General features: G+C 40.9%; 1 protein-coding gene across 4 annotated transcripts in view; it reads left to right on the top strand.

Moving 5' to 3' along the window:
- DAAM2 (dishevelled associated activator of morphogenesis 2) overlaps window positions 1–18881 on the top strand; it is a 200137-nt gene that overhangs the window by 172262 nt on the left and 8994 nt on the right. For all 4 annotated transcript variants that reach the window (XM_033053949.1, XM_033053950.1, XM_033053951.1 and 1 more), the window contains 7 exons: window positions 2000–2084; window positions 3427–3533; window positions 4247–4335; window positions 5103–5271; window positions 7020–7127; window positions 8511–8571; window positions 12197–12328. In XM_033053949.1, the coding sequence (XP_032909840.1) occupies window positions 2000–2084; window positions 3427–3533; window positions 4247–4335; window positions 5103–5271; window positions 7020–7127; window positions 8511–8571; window positions 12197–12328 (751 nt within the window). The remainder of the gene's footprint in view (window positions 1–1999; window positions 2085–3426; window positions 3534–4246; window positions 4336–5102; window positions 5272–7019; window positions 7128–8510; window positions 8572–12196; window positions 12329–18881) is intronic.

Genomic DNA, 18881 nt, shown 5'->3' with positions numbered 1-18881 from the left:
CACACGCAGAGGTACTTCCACTGTGTAGTGGGGGTCAGTGAGTAATTGCTCAAGTTATTTGCATGGAAAACACAGGAAATGCACCCTCATTCTTTTTAAACTGTGAAAGTAGCAAAAAAACCCTCCACCCTGGTGTTAAGGGGTTCCTTTATTTCATTCTCTCTCACAGACTATGTGCTTGTGTTACAAGTCTAATCTGCAGACTGCAGATTCTGGAAAATGCGAAGGTGCTCTCTAAATAATCAACAAAATGTAGCGCTTTAGAAACTTCAGGCACCGAATTGTTTGGGAATGTGTGTATGTGTCTCGTAGGGACCAGGCCCACGGTGGCCAGTTTCAGCCCTTCTCTGGTCACAGTGTTTGATCAGTTCAGAGTCATATAGCCATGGACTTTACAGTTCACTATTTAAGCCAAAAGTAACCCTTCCGTTTTCTGATTGAGGCTGTAGAGCTGTATGCAGAACCTCATGGACTGAAGTTTGTTTTTTTAATCCAGAGTCAAATTAATGAACTGAAGTGAAAAGTTTCCAACATTTTCATTGTAAAATTATTAATTCTTGTATCTCATCTGAGAATGCCCAAATTATGAAGCTTTTCTGGAAATTCACTACTTTATCTTGCTTAGCTAGTATCAGTTTTCCCTCCTTGTGGAAAGATCACATGATGACCAACTTGGAATACAATAACAGCAATTAGTTCAGAGATGTAATACTTAAAAGATTTCAAATGTCTGTTGATTCATATTTGAGTTTCCAGCTGTTGGTTACATTGGGCAATATTAAAATATTTTAAGTTTCTTAGATGCAGTAATATTTCCTGTTTGTAAAAATAAAGTTTTTTCTTTTGCTTTTACCTCGTTGCAAAAATATGATTCTATCCAAATGTCAATGGCAATGTGAAATTTCAACATGGAAGTTCTTAGCACTGAAGAATAAAATGTTTTGCCTCATGCATCAGCCTGTCTCCTATTTATATTTGCATTTTCTCTTTCTACTGTTAATTAATTATATTGATAGTAGAAGGTCCATGGAGAGTGTAGACTTCACTCTTCAAATATTTCTTTTTACACTCTGTTGTTTCAGTTCCAAAACTGAGATTTTCTTGTGGATAGCTTTTCCTTTATGGTTCATTTCAGTATTCCCTACTCTCCTGAAATGACTGAGTATCATGGGTTGGGCTTGATGCATTTCTTTGTTGACATCTGCTCTGAGAACCACCAAGTTCATTTCAGGTATCCATCAAGCAAAATCTTGGTAATCACAAGTTTTGACTCTTCCTAATCTGCCCTGGAGTTTGAGTGGAGACCTTGAGATTGCTTTTCTTTATTGATTCTGTGTTCATTTGTAGCTGATGACTCCTGCTCATTGCACACAGATTGACAGGAGTGGGTGGTAAAGAGAGAGCAATCTTAGTACCTCAGATAACATTAAAAAGCTCTTGTTTTCAGAGCTTGTTTCACGTTGGACATGAAACATGGATATGAAGATGCTGTCTGTTCCTTTGTCATCTGTCATTGCTGACAGAGTGAATTTACCTAGCACAAGCAGTTTTCTTGCAAGGAAACCCTTTCTCACTAAGGCAGTTTTCAGTCCCATTATTTTTCACTCTGGGAGATGCTTTAATATTCACCAGTCAGGGTGTTACATGAGCTCACTGTCAGAAGTCACGTGGGCATGAAGGGTTTTACTATAGCAAAATAACTTAATGAGAGGTATGGGGTAACTTGGAAGCACTTTTGATCTATGAGGACTTGATTGTTATTAATCACCATATGATTTTTGATGTGTGTTTGATTAGTTGAAGAGAATAAAAATATCCATAAAACCCCTGTCTTTAAAACTTACTTGTTCTTACTGAATATTCTAGAATAGCAGCTTCACAGTAGAGCTTGCTCTGGTTGTTTCATGCCTGTTTAGTGCAACATTTCAGGATTCCTACTTTCTGAATTGCTAGTCACTTAAACTTTGCACTAATGGTACAATGTTGATACTTTTGAAAGGTTGAAGCTGTCTAATGAAGAAATCAGACAAGCAATCTTGAAGATGGATGAACAAGAGGACCTAGCGAAGGATATGCTTGAGCAGGTGAGAAAGATTAAAGTCAGATATAACTTATTTTTGGGTCCTTCACTGCCTTTTCTCAAGTGGATGTATGTACTGGCACTGCTGTTTTTTCTGCAGATCGGAACTTGGCCCTGTCATGAGCTGCATGTGAGAGCATGAGAAAAGTATTTTCCCCAGTATTGTAGGGTATACCTCTATCATATAACTGTTTCTATTCTTGGTGCAAAATTTGCATGATTACAGGTGGTATGAGGTTTCTTTTTATGTCCTCTCTCTCCATAATTTTTCCCATCTCTACTTTTTCCTGCTGTTTATTTTTTATTGCTGTTGTTTTCCTTTTCTCATTTCTTTTTCTTCATCTCCCTTAATTTTCTTCATTTCCATTTATAAAAGGTGACACATGATGCTTTGGCCAAAGTGACATGTGATAAAGTTCCTTAGGAGTGTGCAAAACGTTATAATTATGAACTGCCTAATAAATGCAATTCCTTCATTCTGTGCAGTCACAGGGTTTAATCATGCACAAAAAGCTTTTTCATTTTGGAAATTTATAGCCTTCTTGTCATGTTATCTGAACGACCACAGCTGCTCCAGAAGTCACTACAAGCTTCTGATGCTCCACACCTTTGAATATCACATATTTGTGGAGTGCAATAAAATATTAACAACTGGTAAAAGGCAGAGAACTTGACATGCCTTGTGAGCAGTTTCTGTGGCTCTGAGCTGAGGCTGTGTGCAGAGCAGTGTTTATAACCATACTAAAGCACAACTACCACCAGATATGTCAAAAATCTGTCAAAGTATGAGCTTTTAAGGTCAGCATATGAATAGCAGGCAGTGTCAGACGCATATCCAAGTGCTTGGTTATTGTTTATTGTTTCAGAAGTGTAGGGCATACCCGAGAGAGATAGATGAGGCTTTGTGTGTACTCCACGATAGGCACGATGGGTACTTCACTCTGTTTGAGACACATCCTGCTCTTGTGTGCACCAATCTAAACTCCAAGTACTGCTGTGGGAATCAAGTTCTCTCTGTACTTCCCCTTGGGTAAGTTGCAGTAGCACTTGGCCTTTAGGATTTTGAAATGGGAAATTCCCCATAGAATTAAAAATTAATCTTAATGGGGTCAACGAAGGATAAAGACAGAACAGAAAGCAAAGGTTTAGAAGAGGTCAGTTTTGTAGACACAGCTGCACTTTTTTGAAGTTATGGTCACACGGCTGAGTCAATGTCATGCTTCCCAGTGGTAGCAGAGAAATCTGAGGGCTCTCTCTCCGCCAGGGTTTGTTTGTGCCCCTCTGCCCCCCCTCTCATTTTCCTTGGATCTCACATCTCAGTGTTTGGTTTGTGTCTCTCACTCTAGCTACTGAAGTTTGTTCCTGAAAAGAGCGATACTGACCTGTTGGAGGAGCACAAACACGAAATAGAGCGCATGGCCCGGGCGGATCGCTTCCTCTTTGAAATGAGCAGGTCTGTTTGATACATTATGGGAGAGTGCATGCGGGACTTCTTGGAAGCAGCTGTAATTGTTATTGAAAATGGATCATCTGGCACTGGAGGGGAATGTGCAAGATTGTGGGCCAGCATTCTACCCTGTGTTTGCCAGAAGCCTGTGAATGTTACAAATATTTCCGTTCATGACACGAACTGTATTGACAAGAAGCACTTCTCTACTTCTGAAGCATAAGGGCCTGTGCCCTGATGACAAGCAGAAATCTGCCTCCTCTGCCTAAGTTTCTTCACAAAAAGGAATGCAGATCCAAGTATCAGATGTAGTGTGGCCAGGGGTCAGGATTTCATATAGATCCCTTTTTCTGTTAACCTATCTCATCTCCTCATCCTCTGACCCTCTTTCTTGTTCCAGCTTTGCTACACTCCTGATGAGGATTAACATTTTGTTCTGTTAATTGAGGTGTAGCTGGCATCTCCCATGACTTTTACATTTTGAATGTAATGGGAATTATTCCAGCTCCTTTTCAGTTGAGAGCAAAACATGACTTGAGGTCCACCATTTTCTTAACAAGGTTGATTATGTAGTGTTATATGTTTGAACTATGTCCATAATCCCATGCCTTGGATTCATGGGACTAAACATCCCACCACTAGATTATGTGGCGGAGCATACTGGCCCTGGGCTTCAAGAGTTCCAGTTGAGTGTTGCCTTTCCTCTGCCCTTCATGCAGGATTGACCACTATCAGCAGCGGCTGCAAGCATTATTCTTTAAGAAGAAGTTTCCAGAGAGGCTGGCAGAAGCAAAACCAAAAGTGGAAGGTATGATTAATAAAGCTTTTGCTAAGAGTTGGACAGAGGGGCAGGGAAGGTCAAGAGAGGCTTGTCTTCAAAGGAGATGCTTTACTTGCATGCTATGTTTGTAGAGTCAGTGAGCCCAAGGTATGTTGTATCCTAAGAAATTAGTTCTGTCTGACACTCTCCTTACACCCATTGACTTAATAAGGTCACTTTCATGATTGTTACACTATAACATGACCTGACAAATATGACAGCATGCTGTCAGGCTGTGCTGAGCTGCCAAAAACTTTCATGGCCTTTCTGTGCAGATCAGTCTTCCCTTCTCACCCTCAAGTCCTTCCACCTTCTGTCTTCAAAGGGAACTTGAAGAGTTCAGGACATTGATACTCTGGGAATGTGTAACCTAGAGAAGCAGAGGAGGTATACAGCCTCTGTACTACATCCATGATTATTGAAGAGAAGAAGTGAGTGTGCTCTACTCTGCATTTTCAGAAGAACCCAAGCCTTGCCTCTGCTCTCACTGGCAGTGCTTTTAGAGTGTGAGATAGCAGGAGAACAGCCTTGGTCCTATGTTCAGAGGAGCTTCCTACAAGTTTGCTGTAGCGCATTTTCCTTCCAGTTCTCCTCATTCTGGGGGTGTGTGGGTGCAGGAAGGACAGTACACAGACAGTGTTGTGGCATTTGTTGTGCAAATGGTATTCAGGCTATCTATTTAAAATTATGGGCCCAAGCATGTTATAAACAGCCACTGTGCAATAACTTGTTCTTCTTTTTTCTCTCTCTTCAAGCCATTCTTCTGGCATCCAAGGAACTCATCCGAAGCAAGCGTTTGAGGCAACTCTTGGAGGTAGTTCTTGCCTTTGGGAATTACATGAACAAGGGCCAGAGGGGAAGTGCTTATGGCTTCAAAGTCTCCAGCCTGAACAAAATTGCGGACACCAAATCCAGCATAGACAGGTAGGGTAAAAGGCCATAAATACGTCAGTTACTGTGCTGCTGCATCTCTTAGCATAGTTGTGAAAATGGGTTTTTGTTTGACAGTTGAAAATAATGTCTTATTTAGCATTTAAATAGTGCTTTTCACTGTTAAATATTCTGCAGCAATTAAGACCAGCTATTAACACAGCAACCGAATTCTTCTGCTTCTAAGGATAATGCACATCTGATGTTGGATTGCATTTCTACAACCTTATGCATAGATGACAGAATGTATTTCACAAAAATTGAAATAAGTTTGGAGAAGAAGGATTTCTATGGAATTTGCTCTTTCTAACAAAGTTTTATGGCCATGGTTTTGTGAAAAAACAAAACACACACAAAGAAAATCTGAGCACAATTTTATGTCTCCTGTGAAACATGGCACATGTTTCTGGTGCAGATGCACCGTCACACATTTTTCTCTGCATACACCACTAATGAAGCCACAAGGCATAAGTCAGAGAGACTGATCCTGGTTGTATCTAGAGCAGATAAGGAAAACAGCTGGTTTGGGAATGTGGAAATTACTGTTCATTGACATGGACTGCAGGTCTTTATAGTCACTCTGTGTTTTGTCCCATATCCCCATACTGGTTCTGGAAATTAATCCAGTTGAGACTGGGCAGAGAATATGACATTTGGACTCCAGCAGCACTAAGGTTTTCCTTGGAGATGTCTTATGCAGGTTCTTACTAACTTGCACCTTCCTTGAAGTTTAAGATCAGCTGAGACCATAGTTGTGGTTAAATTGCTTAAGGCTGTGACAGAATGAATGATGGCAGTAAAACATAATAAGAGATTAATCTGTATCTAACAGAGTTTGAACTAACAGAGTACTGTTCTGACTATCAAAATGTCCTTTTCTGTGTTCCAAGGCTAACCCTTTTGCCTCAATGTAGCTTGGCTTGATTTTTCCATGTATTAAACGTCTTGTGTAGATTCTGTTCCCTCACCAGTTCCCAGCTCCCAGGCTTCAGTCTGTGTGAAGCAGTGGCCATCTGCTATCTTCCCTGTCAGTTAACCAACCACATAACACCCACCTAAAGTAGCTGTTATGTAGTAGTGTCTGTTCTCTTTACATGCAGAATTCTTAGTTTGCTTTACAAATTTCCTTAAACTTTCTCCTGCATCCCTCATACATCTCAGTTCTACCTGCTCCTGCTTGGCTGCCATTGGTTTTGTGTTAGTGAGCCTGACCACTGCACATAAGCTCAGCTGTTTCATTACTGCAGTAGTTTTCTTTGCAGATTTTCCAATCTTCAGGAACTTTTTTCTCTTCCTAGTCAACTTTTGGGGTTTTTTTCCTCACATTACCTCTGAGGACAGCTTGCTTTTCCCTTAAATGTTAATGTCCCTTTAGTACTACTAGTTGTTTATTCTCTGAAGTATCTGGTGACAAATATTATACTGTGTTAGGCAATTTTCTTTTCTGTTACACCATCTACACAGATGGATGGAAGCATGCTGGTGTTTCCAGAATAAATTAGTATATTGCTTGAGGTTTTAGGAACGATGGTTCATAAAGGACTAATCCATTTCAATCCTTTGTAATTTTCTTTCAGTAGCACAGCTGTTAACTGCTGATATATTGCTTATTTTGTCCAAACAAGCACATTTCCTAATCAAATATTTTTCACTGATTTGTCACAATCCTTTCACCATCCTCTCCTTCTCGTGACCATCTTCCTTCTCATTTCTACCTTCTGTTTTTATTTTGTTTTCTTTAGGAACATTACGCTCTTGCACTACTTAATTATGATCTTTGAAAAGAATTACCCAGATATCCTAGATATCCAATCTGAGTTGCAGCATCTTCCAGAAGCAGCAAAAGTCAAGTAAGTCCAGTGCTATTACTTCTCAGAGCTGGAGTTCCTGGCAATTTTTGTTAACTTTGTTATCACGATTTTTTTTATTTCTATCTTCTAAACGCATAGCCAGCCTTACATTTGTAATGCCTTTGTTGTAGATAACTGAATCAATAGCTTTACTCAGATGTGCCTGTATTTACTTTATTTCTGAATCAGACATTCTAACTAGGCTGGCTTTTGTTTTTAATTCCCTCACCATATTCCATAGTTATTCATCTAAGTGTGCTATTTTTTTCTGGGTAATTGTAGATTTGTTTCTAAGTTAGGGTCAGTTAGGCACAGAGGCTACAGTAAATCTTTTCCAGGAAGATTGTGCAAACTTTTGCACAAGTCAGTCTTTCACAGAAATATGGAAAGCATCGTACTTTCTGCAAAAACATCAGTGGTCCATTTCTGGAAGTGTTTGTGAAAAATGAGTACAGAAGCCATCCCCTGAAACATTAACTTTTTTTTTTTCTTTCCAAAGCAGTGCTCAAAAAATGTTATGCATATTATTTATGCAGACATGATTCTTTGTGTAAGGAACTAGCGAAGTGAAAAATGAATGTGTTTTCACACTTAAAAGGCATTTATTAGAGCTTTAGTGGTATTTTTGAGATGTAAGCTGCTACTCCCCAAATATTTGTAGGGGGCACCTGCCAACTCACAAATAGGTACTCACTAGTTATCTGGAAATTAAAGACTTATTTTGCTCACAAGTCCTAGCAAAAAAACAAGCTCACATTTATATATGATGAGCAGAAATTCAGTGTAACATTTGTGTCTAGGGAAGTATGTATGAACATTAACAGTACTGAGTACTATGCTCAGTTACAGTGTAAGCTGGCCCGGACTACCATATGGTAGAAGCACAGATGGAAAAAACAATGTTTGGACTGTGAGGGAAAAAAAAAATCACATGTAAATGTACTGTTAATGGGATTTAGTGCTGTAGAATCATACGTAGAGATAATCTGAGACTCCAGTGATGTGTGTGCTAAAGCTGTGCTCCTTGCTTGTGTGTCAGCTGATCACTGCAAGCTGTGTGGTGCACGCTCCTGGTTGAAGGGTCAGGCTCAGCTCGCAGGGCAGATGTTCGGAGGGCAACCCCCCCTTCCCTTCCCAGGAAAATCCCAGTCTTCCGTGTGACCATGGGCAAGCAGGGTCTGCCTCATTTTACATCTCATACAAAAAGTAGCACAGAGCACCAACAGACCCCCTTCCCCTGGTCTGGAGTCATCTGGCGTGGCTGGTGCCGGAGGCCGGATACCAGACGTGATGGGCCAGTGGTCTGTGCTGCTGCACAGTTCCTGTGCCCTGGGTAACACTGCTCTTTTTGTTTCATCTGCTCGGTGTCTGTCTCCTGTGCAGCCTCGTAGAGCTGGAGAAGGAAGTCAACAACATAAAGACTGGATTGAAAGCTGTTGAAACTGTAAGTATCTGAAGGTTTCCAAAGTGCCACACTTACAATATCTCTCTCAGAATCAGGGGCACTATATATTTTATGATAAGATAAAGTGGGCTTTCTTTTTTCATTCCTTTCCATTCCATTCCAGAATGCATTAACCAAGAAAAAACAAATAAAAGCTTCTCATGTGGAGCTCCTGCTGATGATCTTAGCAGAGTTAAGGCTAATGAAAAGCTTGTTTGATCTCAACCTGGAAGGTAAAAGGACAGTTTGACAAATGGCATGGACTGAAAGAAGAAATAAAATTCATGCTCTTTCTTATTGAGGGATGGATGGCTGCTGAGCAAGTGTTTCACATGGCTCTTGGAGTAGTAGTAAGCAGGTAGTGCTCTGTTGTATGCAACCCTAACCTCTATCCTAAGCACTCCTTGGGAAGGCAAAGGGAAGGTTAGAAACTAAAGATGATTAAAGATGAAGCAGCTGAGCTGGCAAGCAAAGCAACAGTGGTGGGTTTTTTCCTGCTATTAATGAAAACCAGTTGTTGGAAATTGCATTGGGTGATTTCTGTGCAAGGATTACCTATTTACAAAGGACTAACATAGGACCCTCCAGTCCTTCTCATTCACCATGAGACAAGACAGTGATGACTTCATTTTTCTTTCACATGACCTGAATTTGCTTTTGGCTCTGGGGTAGAGGAAGGTATCTTTGTCCTGTCAGTGGCCTCCAGGCTGTCTGGCTGTTGCCAGCAGTTCATCATGTAATTAACCAGTGATCCTCCTGTGAAAAAAACCCCCCAAACTTTCCCAACCTTATTTCTGCATTGTTGGGGTAAGGGAGAATGCAGCAATGAGAAGAAATACTGCTCCATATATGGAGCACAGTATTTGGGAATTAAAAGCACACATAAAGGGGAGGCTAACATGGAGTTCATGACATGAAGAGAGGCCCAGTTTTTGGCTGGGCAGACAATTCCCCCCTTTTAAAATGTGAGTAGCTAATTCTGTTTTGCTTTCTTTCATGAGATTATTTGTCCTTTTGCCTTGACAGCTGATTTTTCTTCTTTTCCCATACATGGGTTCCATGGGCAACCTCTCCTTCTCATACATTCACCATCTTCCTGCCCCAGTCTTCTTCCTGCCATGGTATTTTTCTTCTGAGGCTGCCAGCACCTCCCAGTCTGCTTGCTCAGTTCGTGGTTTTCTGGCGTGTAAAAAGCAGCACTATAGCAACAATAGAAGATCACTGTCAGGTGGAAGGGGGAGGAGGGGAAGGTGTGATTCTTGATTCTGTTCCAGTGTGTTCTCACCACAGCCTTGGCTCCAGTGACTGGTGTTTCTTCAAGGCCCCTTAAGAATAGGAAGCTAAAAATAGTTTCATAGTCAGATGTTCTTAAAGGTACTGCAGACCATTCAGCTTCCTGGATTTGCAGCTCACTTCTTTGTAAAAATAAGATACATTCATTTTCAAGACATTCATGCAGCTGTTACCTTTGTGTAGGACACTTCCAGAAGGACAGATAAATAATGGAAAAGGGAATTTTGTCAGCAGAGCCCTTCTCTCACACAGCAAGGAGATCATAACCACCACTTGAGAAATTACTACTGTGGCTGAATCATTTCACCCCTCTGGAGAACCAGCAGCCCAGCCCACCAGGGCCAGTTCCAGCCTCTGTTGTGCTACTATGATTAGTAGCATTAGAAACCATCTCTAGAAGATACAGAGGATTTTTTTTATTCTGTGGTGTTGCTCTTTGGCTGATTACATAGTCATACTGGTTACTTGTGTGGGTTTGAAGTATTTTTGCATTTTGAGATAATTATTCTGCAGGGAAGAACTGAATTTGAAACTGAAGAGCACACCACCTAATCTTAATTTTACTTTGAAAAACACTGCTCTCCAGTAACAGTCCCAAATGCCATAGCTTTCAACAGTGAGTAAGATGACAGAATGGTTGTACTTACCTGCCAGATGCCAGAGAAAGGGGGAAGGAGAGAGTGAAGCAACTTTCAGCTAAAATAAGCTTCAAAATTAGAATGGAAAAGAGTGGCTGAAAAAAAAGATGCATAATTCTTAGAAGTATGTGAAGTAATGTTTCTTGTATTTGTAAGGTTCATTTCAAAGTGATTGTAATATAGAAAAATTTCACTGCAAAGTGATGTGCTGAGCAGTGCACCCAGGACTGTCCCTTGTGATGTGTCAGGAAAACGAGGGGAGAAGAGGATGTAATACAAAGCAGGGGAAGTAACACTTCTTTATTGTGGGCTTTCTCTGGCCACCTCCTCATTGCTTTTCCTGCCCCTTTTCTACTTTGTGGTCTTGTGGTAGTTACATTCTCTCTCCAACTCAAACTAGACCAAAAGATATATCATGTCAGATTTTAGATTGTTGACGGCCAAAGTAATTCTTGACATTCAGCAGCACTGTGTGGAGCAAATCCCAAGATGTTTCTCAGCATAGATGCTTACAGACCTACCAATGGGTGCTTATAAACCTACCCATTTGGCTCTGTGAACTACTATTTTGACAGTTGGTAACAGAGTGTACCCAACATGCATGGAGCTAGAGTTGCAGCCAGCACAAAAAATATTTTTTTCCAAAGGGAACAGAGGGTCAGATCGCAACTTGACCTGCTGCTTCATGCTGCTTTCCCTACCGAGAAAGTCAGGCTTTATCATTCCCACTGATTATGCAGCTGAGAATAAAGATGAGGCCCCGATTACAATTTCATTGTCCCCATGAGACTGTCAACAGCACACAAGCCAAGCACAAGCATGGGACACATCCAGTCTCACTATAAATTAGGCAGTTTGAGGAGTTCTGTAGCTCTCTACATGTTTCAAGTATGATGATTAAAGTAAGGGAAGAGATAGCTATGGGTAATCTTGGCTTACAACTAAAAATCTTGAGCCAGAAAGAAAGAATCTTGCAATCAAATTTTTTGTTTTAGTAGGTAGCAGACAAAGAGATCTTGGTTTCCTATGGTTTTATGTATTTCTTTTTCTTTTACATAACTCTTCTTAGCACAATAGCCCCAGTTTATAACTCTGTCACTTTTATGATGTCCAAGCTAATGCTTAGCAGGGTGCTAACAAATGTTGCATCTGGCATCTGTCTACTTGTCCTTCAGTGGGAGAACCAATTTTTATGTCTTTTTGCTGTTCACCTGGTGCTTTTCAGAGAAATTAAGAGGATATCTAGAGCATGTTTTCCCAAATATACGGCATTTTGATTGAGCATGGGAAGAGACAATGGAGCAAAACTCACTATTGCAAATCCTAAAGTCACTTTCTACACAGAGCTCTTTATAATTTGCCATTTTGCATAGGAAAAAGAAATGCAGCACTTCATGTAGTTGATGCTAAACTATAAAGTTGCTTTAGAAACTTAACATGTTGATGGCTTTCTTGGGAGTGGTTGTTGTTTGAGAATAAATGAAACTATAACCAGGACTTTCTTTCATCCCACCTTGACCTCCCCTCTCTCACCTAAAAACTTCTGACTTAGTGAGAAAGTGGTTTTTAAGTTAGAGCTCTGGATGAATGTGGCAGCAGAGCATGCTCTGCAGTGAGTGGAACAGATGGAATATCCTGCTCCCTTCCTCATCACTGAGGAAGCTTTGACACTTGCCTGTTTACTTGTCTTTCAGGAACTGGATTATCAGAAGAGACGCATGCGAGAATCAGGGGACAGGTTTGTTCCTGTGATGAGCGATTTCATCACTGTGGCCAGTTTCAGCTTCTCAGAGTTAGAAGACCTTCTCAATGAGGCTAGAGACAAGGTAAGAATTCCTTTTGAAGTGATTAATTTCACCAGCTCAGTCAAAAGCCTGAAATAAAATGGAAGCAGCAATTTAAGGTGCTGGGACTGCACTGAAAACTTTAATACACACTGAAAATTGTTTAGGCTGAAGTTTCTTATTTTTTTCAATGTGGTCTATATCCATTTAGAACATATTTTAGGATTAAAAGAAGGATCAGTGCTCTTACCCACTTCTTTCTAATCTTCCTTAATGTTATTCTTGTGCAGCATAGAATTGCAATGGCAGTATCCATAACAGGATACCACACCTTGCCATGGTGTGGAAGGGAATGCCTTTTTAGCTGGAAAAGAGGGCCTTTGTTAGTGATGGTGACTTCATCTCATTTTACCTTCTCCTTCTGACTGCATTCCACTCAGCTGGGGACATCTGTGCTTTGTCTCTTTCCTTCAAAAATATACCTGGTAGTTTGGTGTCCTGGTTTCAGCTGGGATAGAGTTATTTTCCTTCTTAGTGGCTGGTACAGTGCTACACCAGCTATGTTTGATCTTTTCCTCTTCTGTGTTACTGGGTGTATTTCAGTACAAAGATAGAAATCCCAAACATGTGTGGTTTGTCTGAAGTTCTTGGATTCTTCTTACACACCCAGAACCATGTGTGTGTTATTCTTCAGGTGCTGCTACAATCATTTTGTCCTCTCCCTGTCTGCATCTCAATTACCAGATTGGTACACCTAAGGAGGTGCTTGTTCTTTGCTGCTGGCTGGAGTCTGGCACTAATCCCTCTGTCTCTCAGCTGAATGAGGAAGAATTTAAATGAAAAGATCATAAGTGTATAAAAATGTTTAGAGAAGAGCAAGTTTTAAAGTAAATTATATGTAATGGCAAATCTGCCCTTGTTGGCTGGCATGTTAAAAGTACTTGGCTATATGAAGCAATTGTGTTATTTCTTTTGGATTGAGTTGTTTCCACTCTGGTGTCAGTCCTTTCAGTGTTAAAGGACCTATTGCATTACTAATGAAAGCTGTTGGATCAGTAGGCCTTAGATTTTGAAAATATAGGCTGGAGATCTTGACAATAAGACTCCTCATTCTTCCAGTTCCTCTGCAGTAGTGCTATTTTGTGATTCAAAAACATTTCCTTACTGTGGAGATAAATTTGGTAGCCTAGTGATTTGCAGCTGCAAATGCAGGAGCCACCATCAGTGAGGTGTCAGCCAGAGCTGCCCTGGCACACACCAGTGGGGCACTAGCTATTCCAACACTCAGAGGGCAAAGCTGGGTAGTCTAACGCCACTAAGACTGTAAAAAAATTCTGAGGAGAATAACATGACTAATTTTTTTTTTCTAGAATCATATTCATTTTTTATTCATTTCATATTCACATTAATTTCATTTTTTTCCTAGTGTCATAGAGTGGTTTGGATTGGAAGGGACCTGAAAGATCATCTAGTTCAAACTTCCTTCCCCCAGCCATAGGCAGCCCCCACTAGACTGGGCTGTTCAGGGCCCTCTCCAGCCTAGCCCTGAACACTTGCATTTTTCATTGTTGTCATGTTGATCAAGAAAATTCAAACTACTTCCAGTATAATATTCATACCATACTGGCTTTCTAAGCACAAAAAAAAAATTACATTCTGTGACCCCACTAAATTTACTGAGAAAAACTTTGTTTTCTATGGTTTGGGGATTTCTGTATTATGACTGAATAAATTTTTCAACTTCATTATAGCTAGGCACACATTTCTGGAAGAATATTCACTCTGTGCATGGCTTAGACTGCACTTTTGGTTCGATGTTAAAGATGGTGGTGCTCTTTTCTTTTTGGCACTCCAGGACAAAAACCCAATGCAGATTCTTTATAAGTTCAGTTGGGGGTTAAAAACCAGCAAGTGGTACATGTCCAGCACAGCAATGCAACTTTCCTTGATCAGACACTTGCAGGAAAAATGCCATTCTTTTGCTTTAAAAATAACCAGAGAAACTCCCTGCAGACAGACCAGTATGTCTGGAAGTTGTTGCACGCTTTTTTAGACATAGCCAACATAAAGCACTCAACATAAAGAGATGTTTTATATTAATGACTATAACATGCTTAGGAAACGTTACTCTACCTTCTCCTCACACACCCTTGCTATGTTTGAACACACACCATTCCAACTTTTGCTCAACCTATGGCTTTGGTTCTTCAACTGGCAAAAAGCTGCTGTTGGACTCCAGTGAGGGAACTGTCTGTCCTTACCAGTGTTGAGCTATTTCTCATGTTTGCTTCATATTATTTTGGCCCTCTCTTCTTCCTCTTTTTCCTCTTTTCTTTCTTAAAAAAGGGGGGAGAAAAAGGAAAAAAGAAAGCTGGAAATTTTCAACAAACCAGATGTGCTTTGCAAAGTCTATAACATCTTCCAACCTCAATGGGCTCTCTGTGCTTGTTGAATCACAAGCTTTTTTCTTACCATGGAAACATAATGGAACTAGTCAATTAAAGGAAGAGAAGGACCAAGACATCTGATTATCCTGTTCTTTTTTTGATTTCTCCAAGTAAAGCAAATTGAGCAAAAAAGGTAGTGGGGCAGGGAGGACTTTGAAAAATATCCAAATGAGCCTAGGAAGAGCTGGTCTGACTTACAGATTTATTAATAATAATGAAGCCCTAGTTTTAACAGCTGGAGTTGGATATCCTAAATATAGATGTGGCTAATTGATTACCATGAGTTAATCAGAGCCATGTTTCCTCAGCTGGGATTTAAAATAATATAACTTATCTTTTCAAACTGGGGAAGTTTTTATATTTTTTTAAACTTTTTCAATATTAGCAAAAGTAATTTCTTTAGTTATGGAAACAATCCATTACCAAGGTATGGTGCTGACCTTCTCAGCAGACAGTGTTTTTCACTATCCCATGCAGTACCTTTTTGGCCTTTTTGCTTAAACAGAACCATTCAAAGTCAGTGGCCATGGGGAGGAAGTGATATTTTAAATTTAAAGGGCCAGGTTGTCAGATGCAGGCATCCATATTTGCAGAGGAAGCCTTGTAACTTTACTTATCTTCATGCAGTAAACAGATGGCTTGCTTAGGAACTGATTGAAAACTTAGACCGACTCTCTAAACAGGCTTTCTAGCACAGCTGGTTCTTGTTCTTTTTGTGTTTTTCTCACTTTCAATACCACTTTATAAGGGAGTATATAGATTAGATCAAGGGATAATGTTTTCTGCCATTTCCTATAAACTGGATGGTGGGGGCAGGAGAAAGTGAAACTCTGTTCTGGAATCCTTCACCACTTTTTATGTACTTGAACAGATGAAAAATTGATTTATTTTTTTTTTTTACATAAGAAGGAAGAGGTTAAGTTTTATTCATGAAAATTTTTTTCTCTGTTTCCTGTGGGGAAGCAATGAAAATGCCCATGCAGAGGAAGAGTAACCTCCTATGGTATGAATTTTATTTTTCTACTTGAAATAGGTGACATTTATCCTATATGAAGCTTTACTATGTACTTAAATATTGACAGGTATGAACTTAGATCACTAGACTTCCTCAGAACTATTCTGCTTTGTGCTTGGTTTATAACAAACCTGTTTTTAAGACACTTTGGATCTTGTTAAGGGTACAAAGTCTGCTTGGTCAGATATTGCCGTTTCTGTGCTAAATGTCAAACTTAAGCCTCTCTATATAGAGACACTGGAGACTACTGCCTGGGCAAGGTGGGTAGGAAAAGTGTCCATTCCCAGTCTTTCTGATGACAGTTCCTCTCAAGCAAGGTATTTATCATGATGGAGAAAGGAGTTCAGAATCTGCACATACATTTAATAAGATTAGCATCTACAGTAACTATTTTGAAGAACAGAAAGGCAGTGAAAGCTTGCTAAGTGAAAACCATATAAGAAAACAGTCATCAATGGCAGAATACTACAAAGCACAAAGAAATGCTATAGTCCAAGTGTCAGTTATAGGCTGTGCACTTCAGTTGTGCATTTTGGGGACTGATGTTTTCATCTGGGGGAAATGAATAAGGAATGTACCAGGACAGAGACTGAGAAAGTCGAGTTATCCTACAAAAGATACCAGCCATTTGGTAAATAAATCACATAGCTGTTGTACAGTAACTTAGAACTTCAGATGCTGCAGTGCAGGTTGGCATTTTACATATGAGAAATGTTTAAAGCACCTGTAGCTCGATGTAACTGTTAAACTCGTGGGAGAATCTTACAAGAGCATTTAGGCACAAGAAGAGCTGGGCTCAGCCCTGCCTGAAATTGGCAGGCCTCTTTCCATTAACTGATCTGAATTTGTCCCATAAAGAGAAAATACATTTATTTGACCTGCCTCAGTACTGATTTGGTGTCTTCATAAGAGCACACTATAGAGTGCTTGTCTGGGGAGTACAGTTCATGTTCCATGGCTGCATGGTATAATTCAGTTGTGTATTGGCTCCTCCTGCAACAGCAGACAGCACAGACAGCAGGAAATTTTTATCATGGCTGTTTTTCCTCCTCCTCATAGAGCCCCATTCCTGCCGATTTCCAGAGGTCTTCTGCCACTGTTTAACATTTCGTTGGCAAGCACAGCAGAGTTTGTGTGTGCTGCTGTCCCGCTTTCCCTCTCCTTGCTAAAATGGCTTTTTAAAATAAACAACTGTCTAAACGATTTGCTTTGGCAAGAGGATGAATTCAGTGGAAAGTTTGGCAGAGGAAGCAGAACTGGCACTGAGCTCGTGGACCTGTTATATCGTGGAGCTTGGGGGCCCTTATGGTGCAGAAATGAATTTTTTAATGAAAAAAGATATACCATTCTGTGTTACAGTGGAAAACCTGCTGAAACACAGTTTTCCCTTTTGCTTTTGCCCATGTCATCTGTCCCCAAATGACTTCAGGAATAAGCAAGTTTCAGCCCTTGTTCCACAATATTAGAGCACATCACGAAATTCTGGGAAGCATTTTTCATGCATGAGGACTTAGCTACAGATTTCACAACTGTGCACAAGCGCTGGTGTTGTTCAGCAGGGAATCTGCCCATGGAACAGTCAAGTGATCTGTACAGTGACACAGATCCCCTGACAGAGAGCAGAAGAGAGGATCCAGAGCACCTTGGTCTGTGCCACGCTGCCTCTTAACGCCCTGACTAAGGCAGGCAGTGTGATTTTAGCCACTATGGGCAGGTAGACCAGCATTGTTACAAAGCTGGGCTTTGTAACAGCATTTAGGAGCCTGTCTGCAGCAGCTCCCTGCCCCTCATCACAGCACCGATGCTTTGGAAAAGCACATGTGGTCGCAGAACCAGAACTGCACAGAGGCAGAGAAGTAATAAAGCCAGAGGGGTCTGATGTAGATTAAACAGTGAAAAGACAGCATCTCTCTCTTTATAACAGTGCATTACATTAGTGCAGTGCCCTACAGATGTGAACAACTGGGTTTTTGCCATTTGCTGTATCAGATTAGTGGGACCACGCTTTCTGTTCTGTAAGGAATGGAGAGCATAAGGCTCAGAAAGGAAGCATGAGTTCCCAAGCCACATCATGGGCAGAGCTGGCAGCAGAACCTGGATCTCCTGACTTGCCTTCCTCTGCTCAGTCAGCTTTTTTTCCAGAGAGGGTAGAGAAAGAGAGAGAATGTTTATTTCAGTGAACTCTGGATTTTTCCTTTTGTAGTTATTTTAGGCCGTCCAGCTCACAAATTTTTTGCTTTTCATCTTTCAGTGCTTTACAGTAAGTGATTGTGACCTCCTAAGCCCTGTGTTACAGGGCACCAAAGACAGACTGTTCTCAGCCTCACTGCTGCTGCTTAGAGACCACAACACCTTAGACTCATGAGTGTGTCTGGAACGCTCCCAGGCTGCTGGGTCTTTCCAGCACAGCAACTGTTCCTCCTTGGAGTGCCAGTGGGGAGGCAGTGGCAAAAACCCCTCTTGCCAGTGTGACACGAACTAGCTGGTGCTAGTAGTTGGGTGACAGGCCTCGTGCAGAACATTTGCAGACAACACCACCCTCTAAAGGAGACTTCCATGTATGTAGGATGCAAGATCCCTAGGCAAGGAACCCCTACCTTTTCAACCTCCAGCTTCCTTAAGTGGCTAGGAAACCCCTGTGGTCATTCATGGACTCAACCAGCTAATTTCTGTGTGCCCCCTCACCCACCTTTGCTGAGCACAGGAGGAACACAGGATGGAGGCAGTGCATTGCAAGGTGCAACAGCCATCTCCTGAGGGCTGCCCTCACTTCAGGCTTTGCAGCAGTTGGACAAGCTTTCCTTCTAGCTGGCAGCTCTAGTCACTGCTCTTAATTTATGCTTTGCTTTCAATTTTCACAGGAGTTAATGACAAATTAAGTAGGAAGAGATTCCAGGTAGCACATCCCCTATGAGCAATGAGCTTCAGGTGCTCTGTGTGTTCAACAGTGGCAATGCTGTGCTGAAGTCTTTCTCTGGCACTTCCCTGTCTCCCTGGCTGATTGTCACACTGGAGCAAGACAAGAAAGTGGAGCATATGGAGATGCTTTATCTCCCTCTGTGGTATTTACAGCCTGTATTCTCTCTGCCAAAGAGCTGGTGCTGGTTCAGTGTGGGTTGCTGTAGACTGCTGC

This window comes from Catharus ustulatus, chromosome 3, assembly GCF_009819885.2.
Source record: "Catharus ustulatus isolate bCatUst1 chromosome 3, bCatUst1.pri.v2, whole genome shotgun sequence".
Taxonomy (NCBI): Eukaryota; Metazoa; Chordata; class Aves; order Passeriformes; family Turdidae; genus Catharus; species Catharus ustulatus.
Note: the sequence above shows the minus strand (reverse complement) of the source record. Positions and strands in the feature narration are given on the sequence as shown.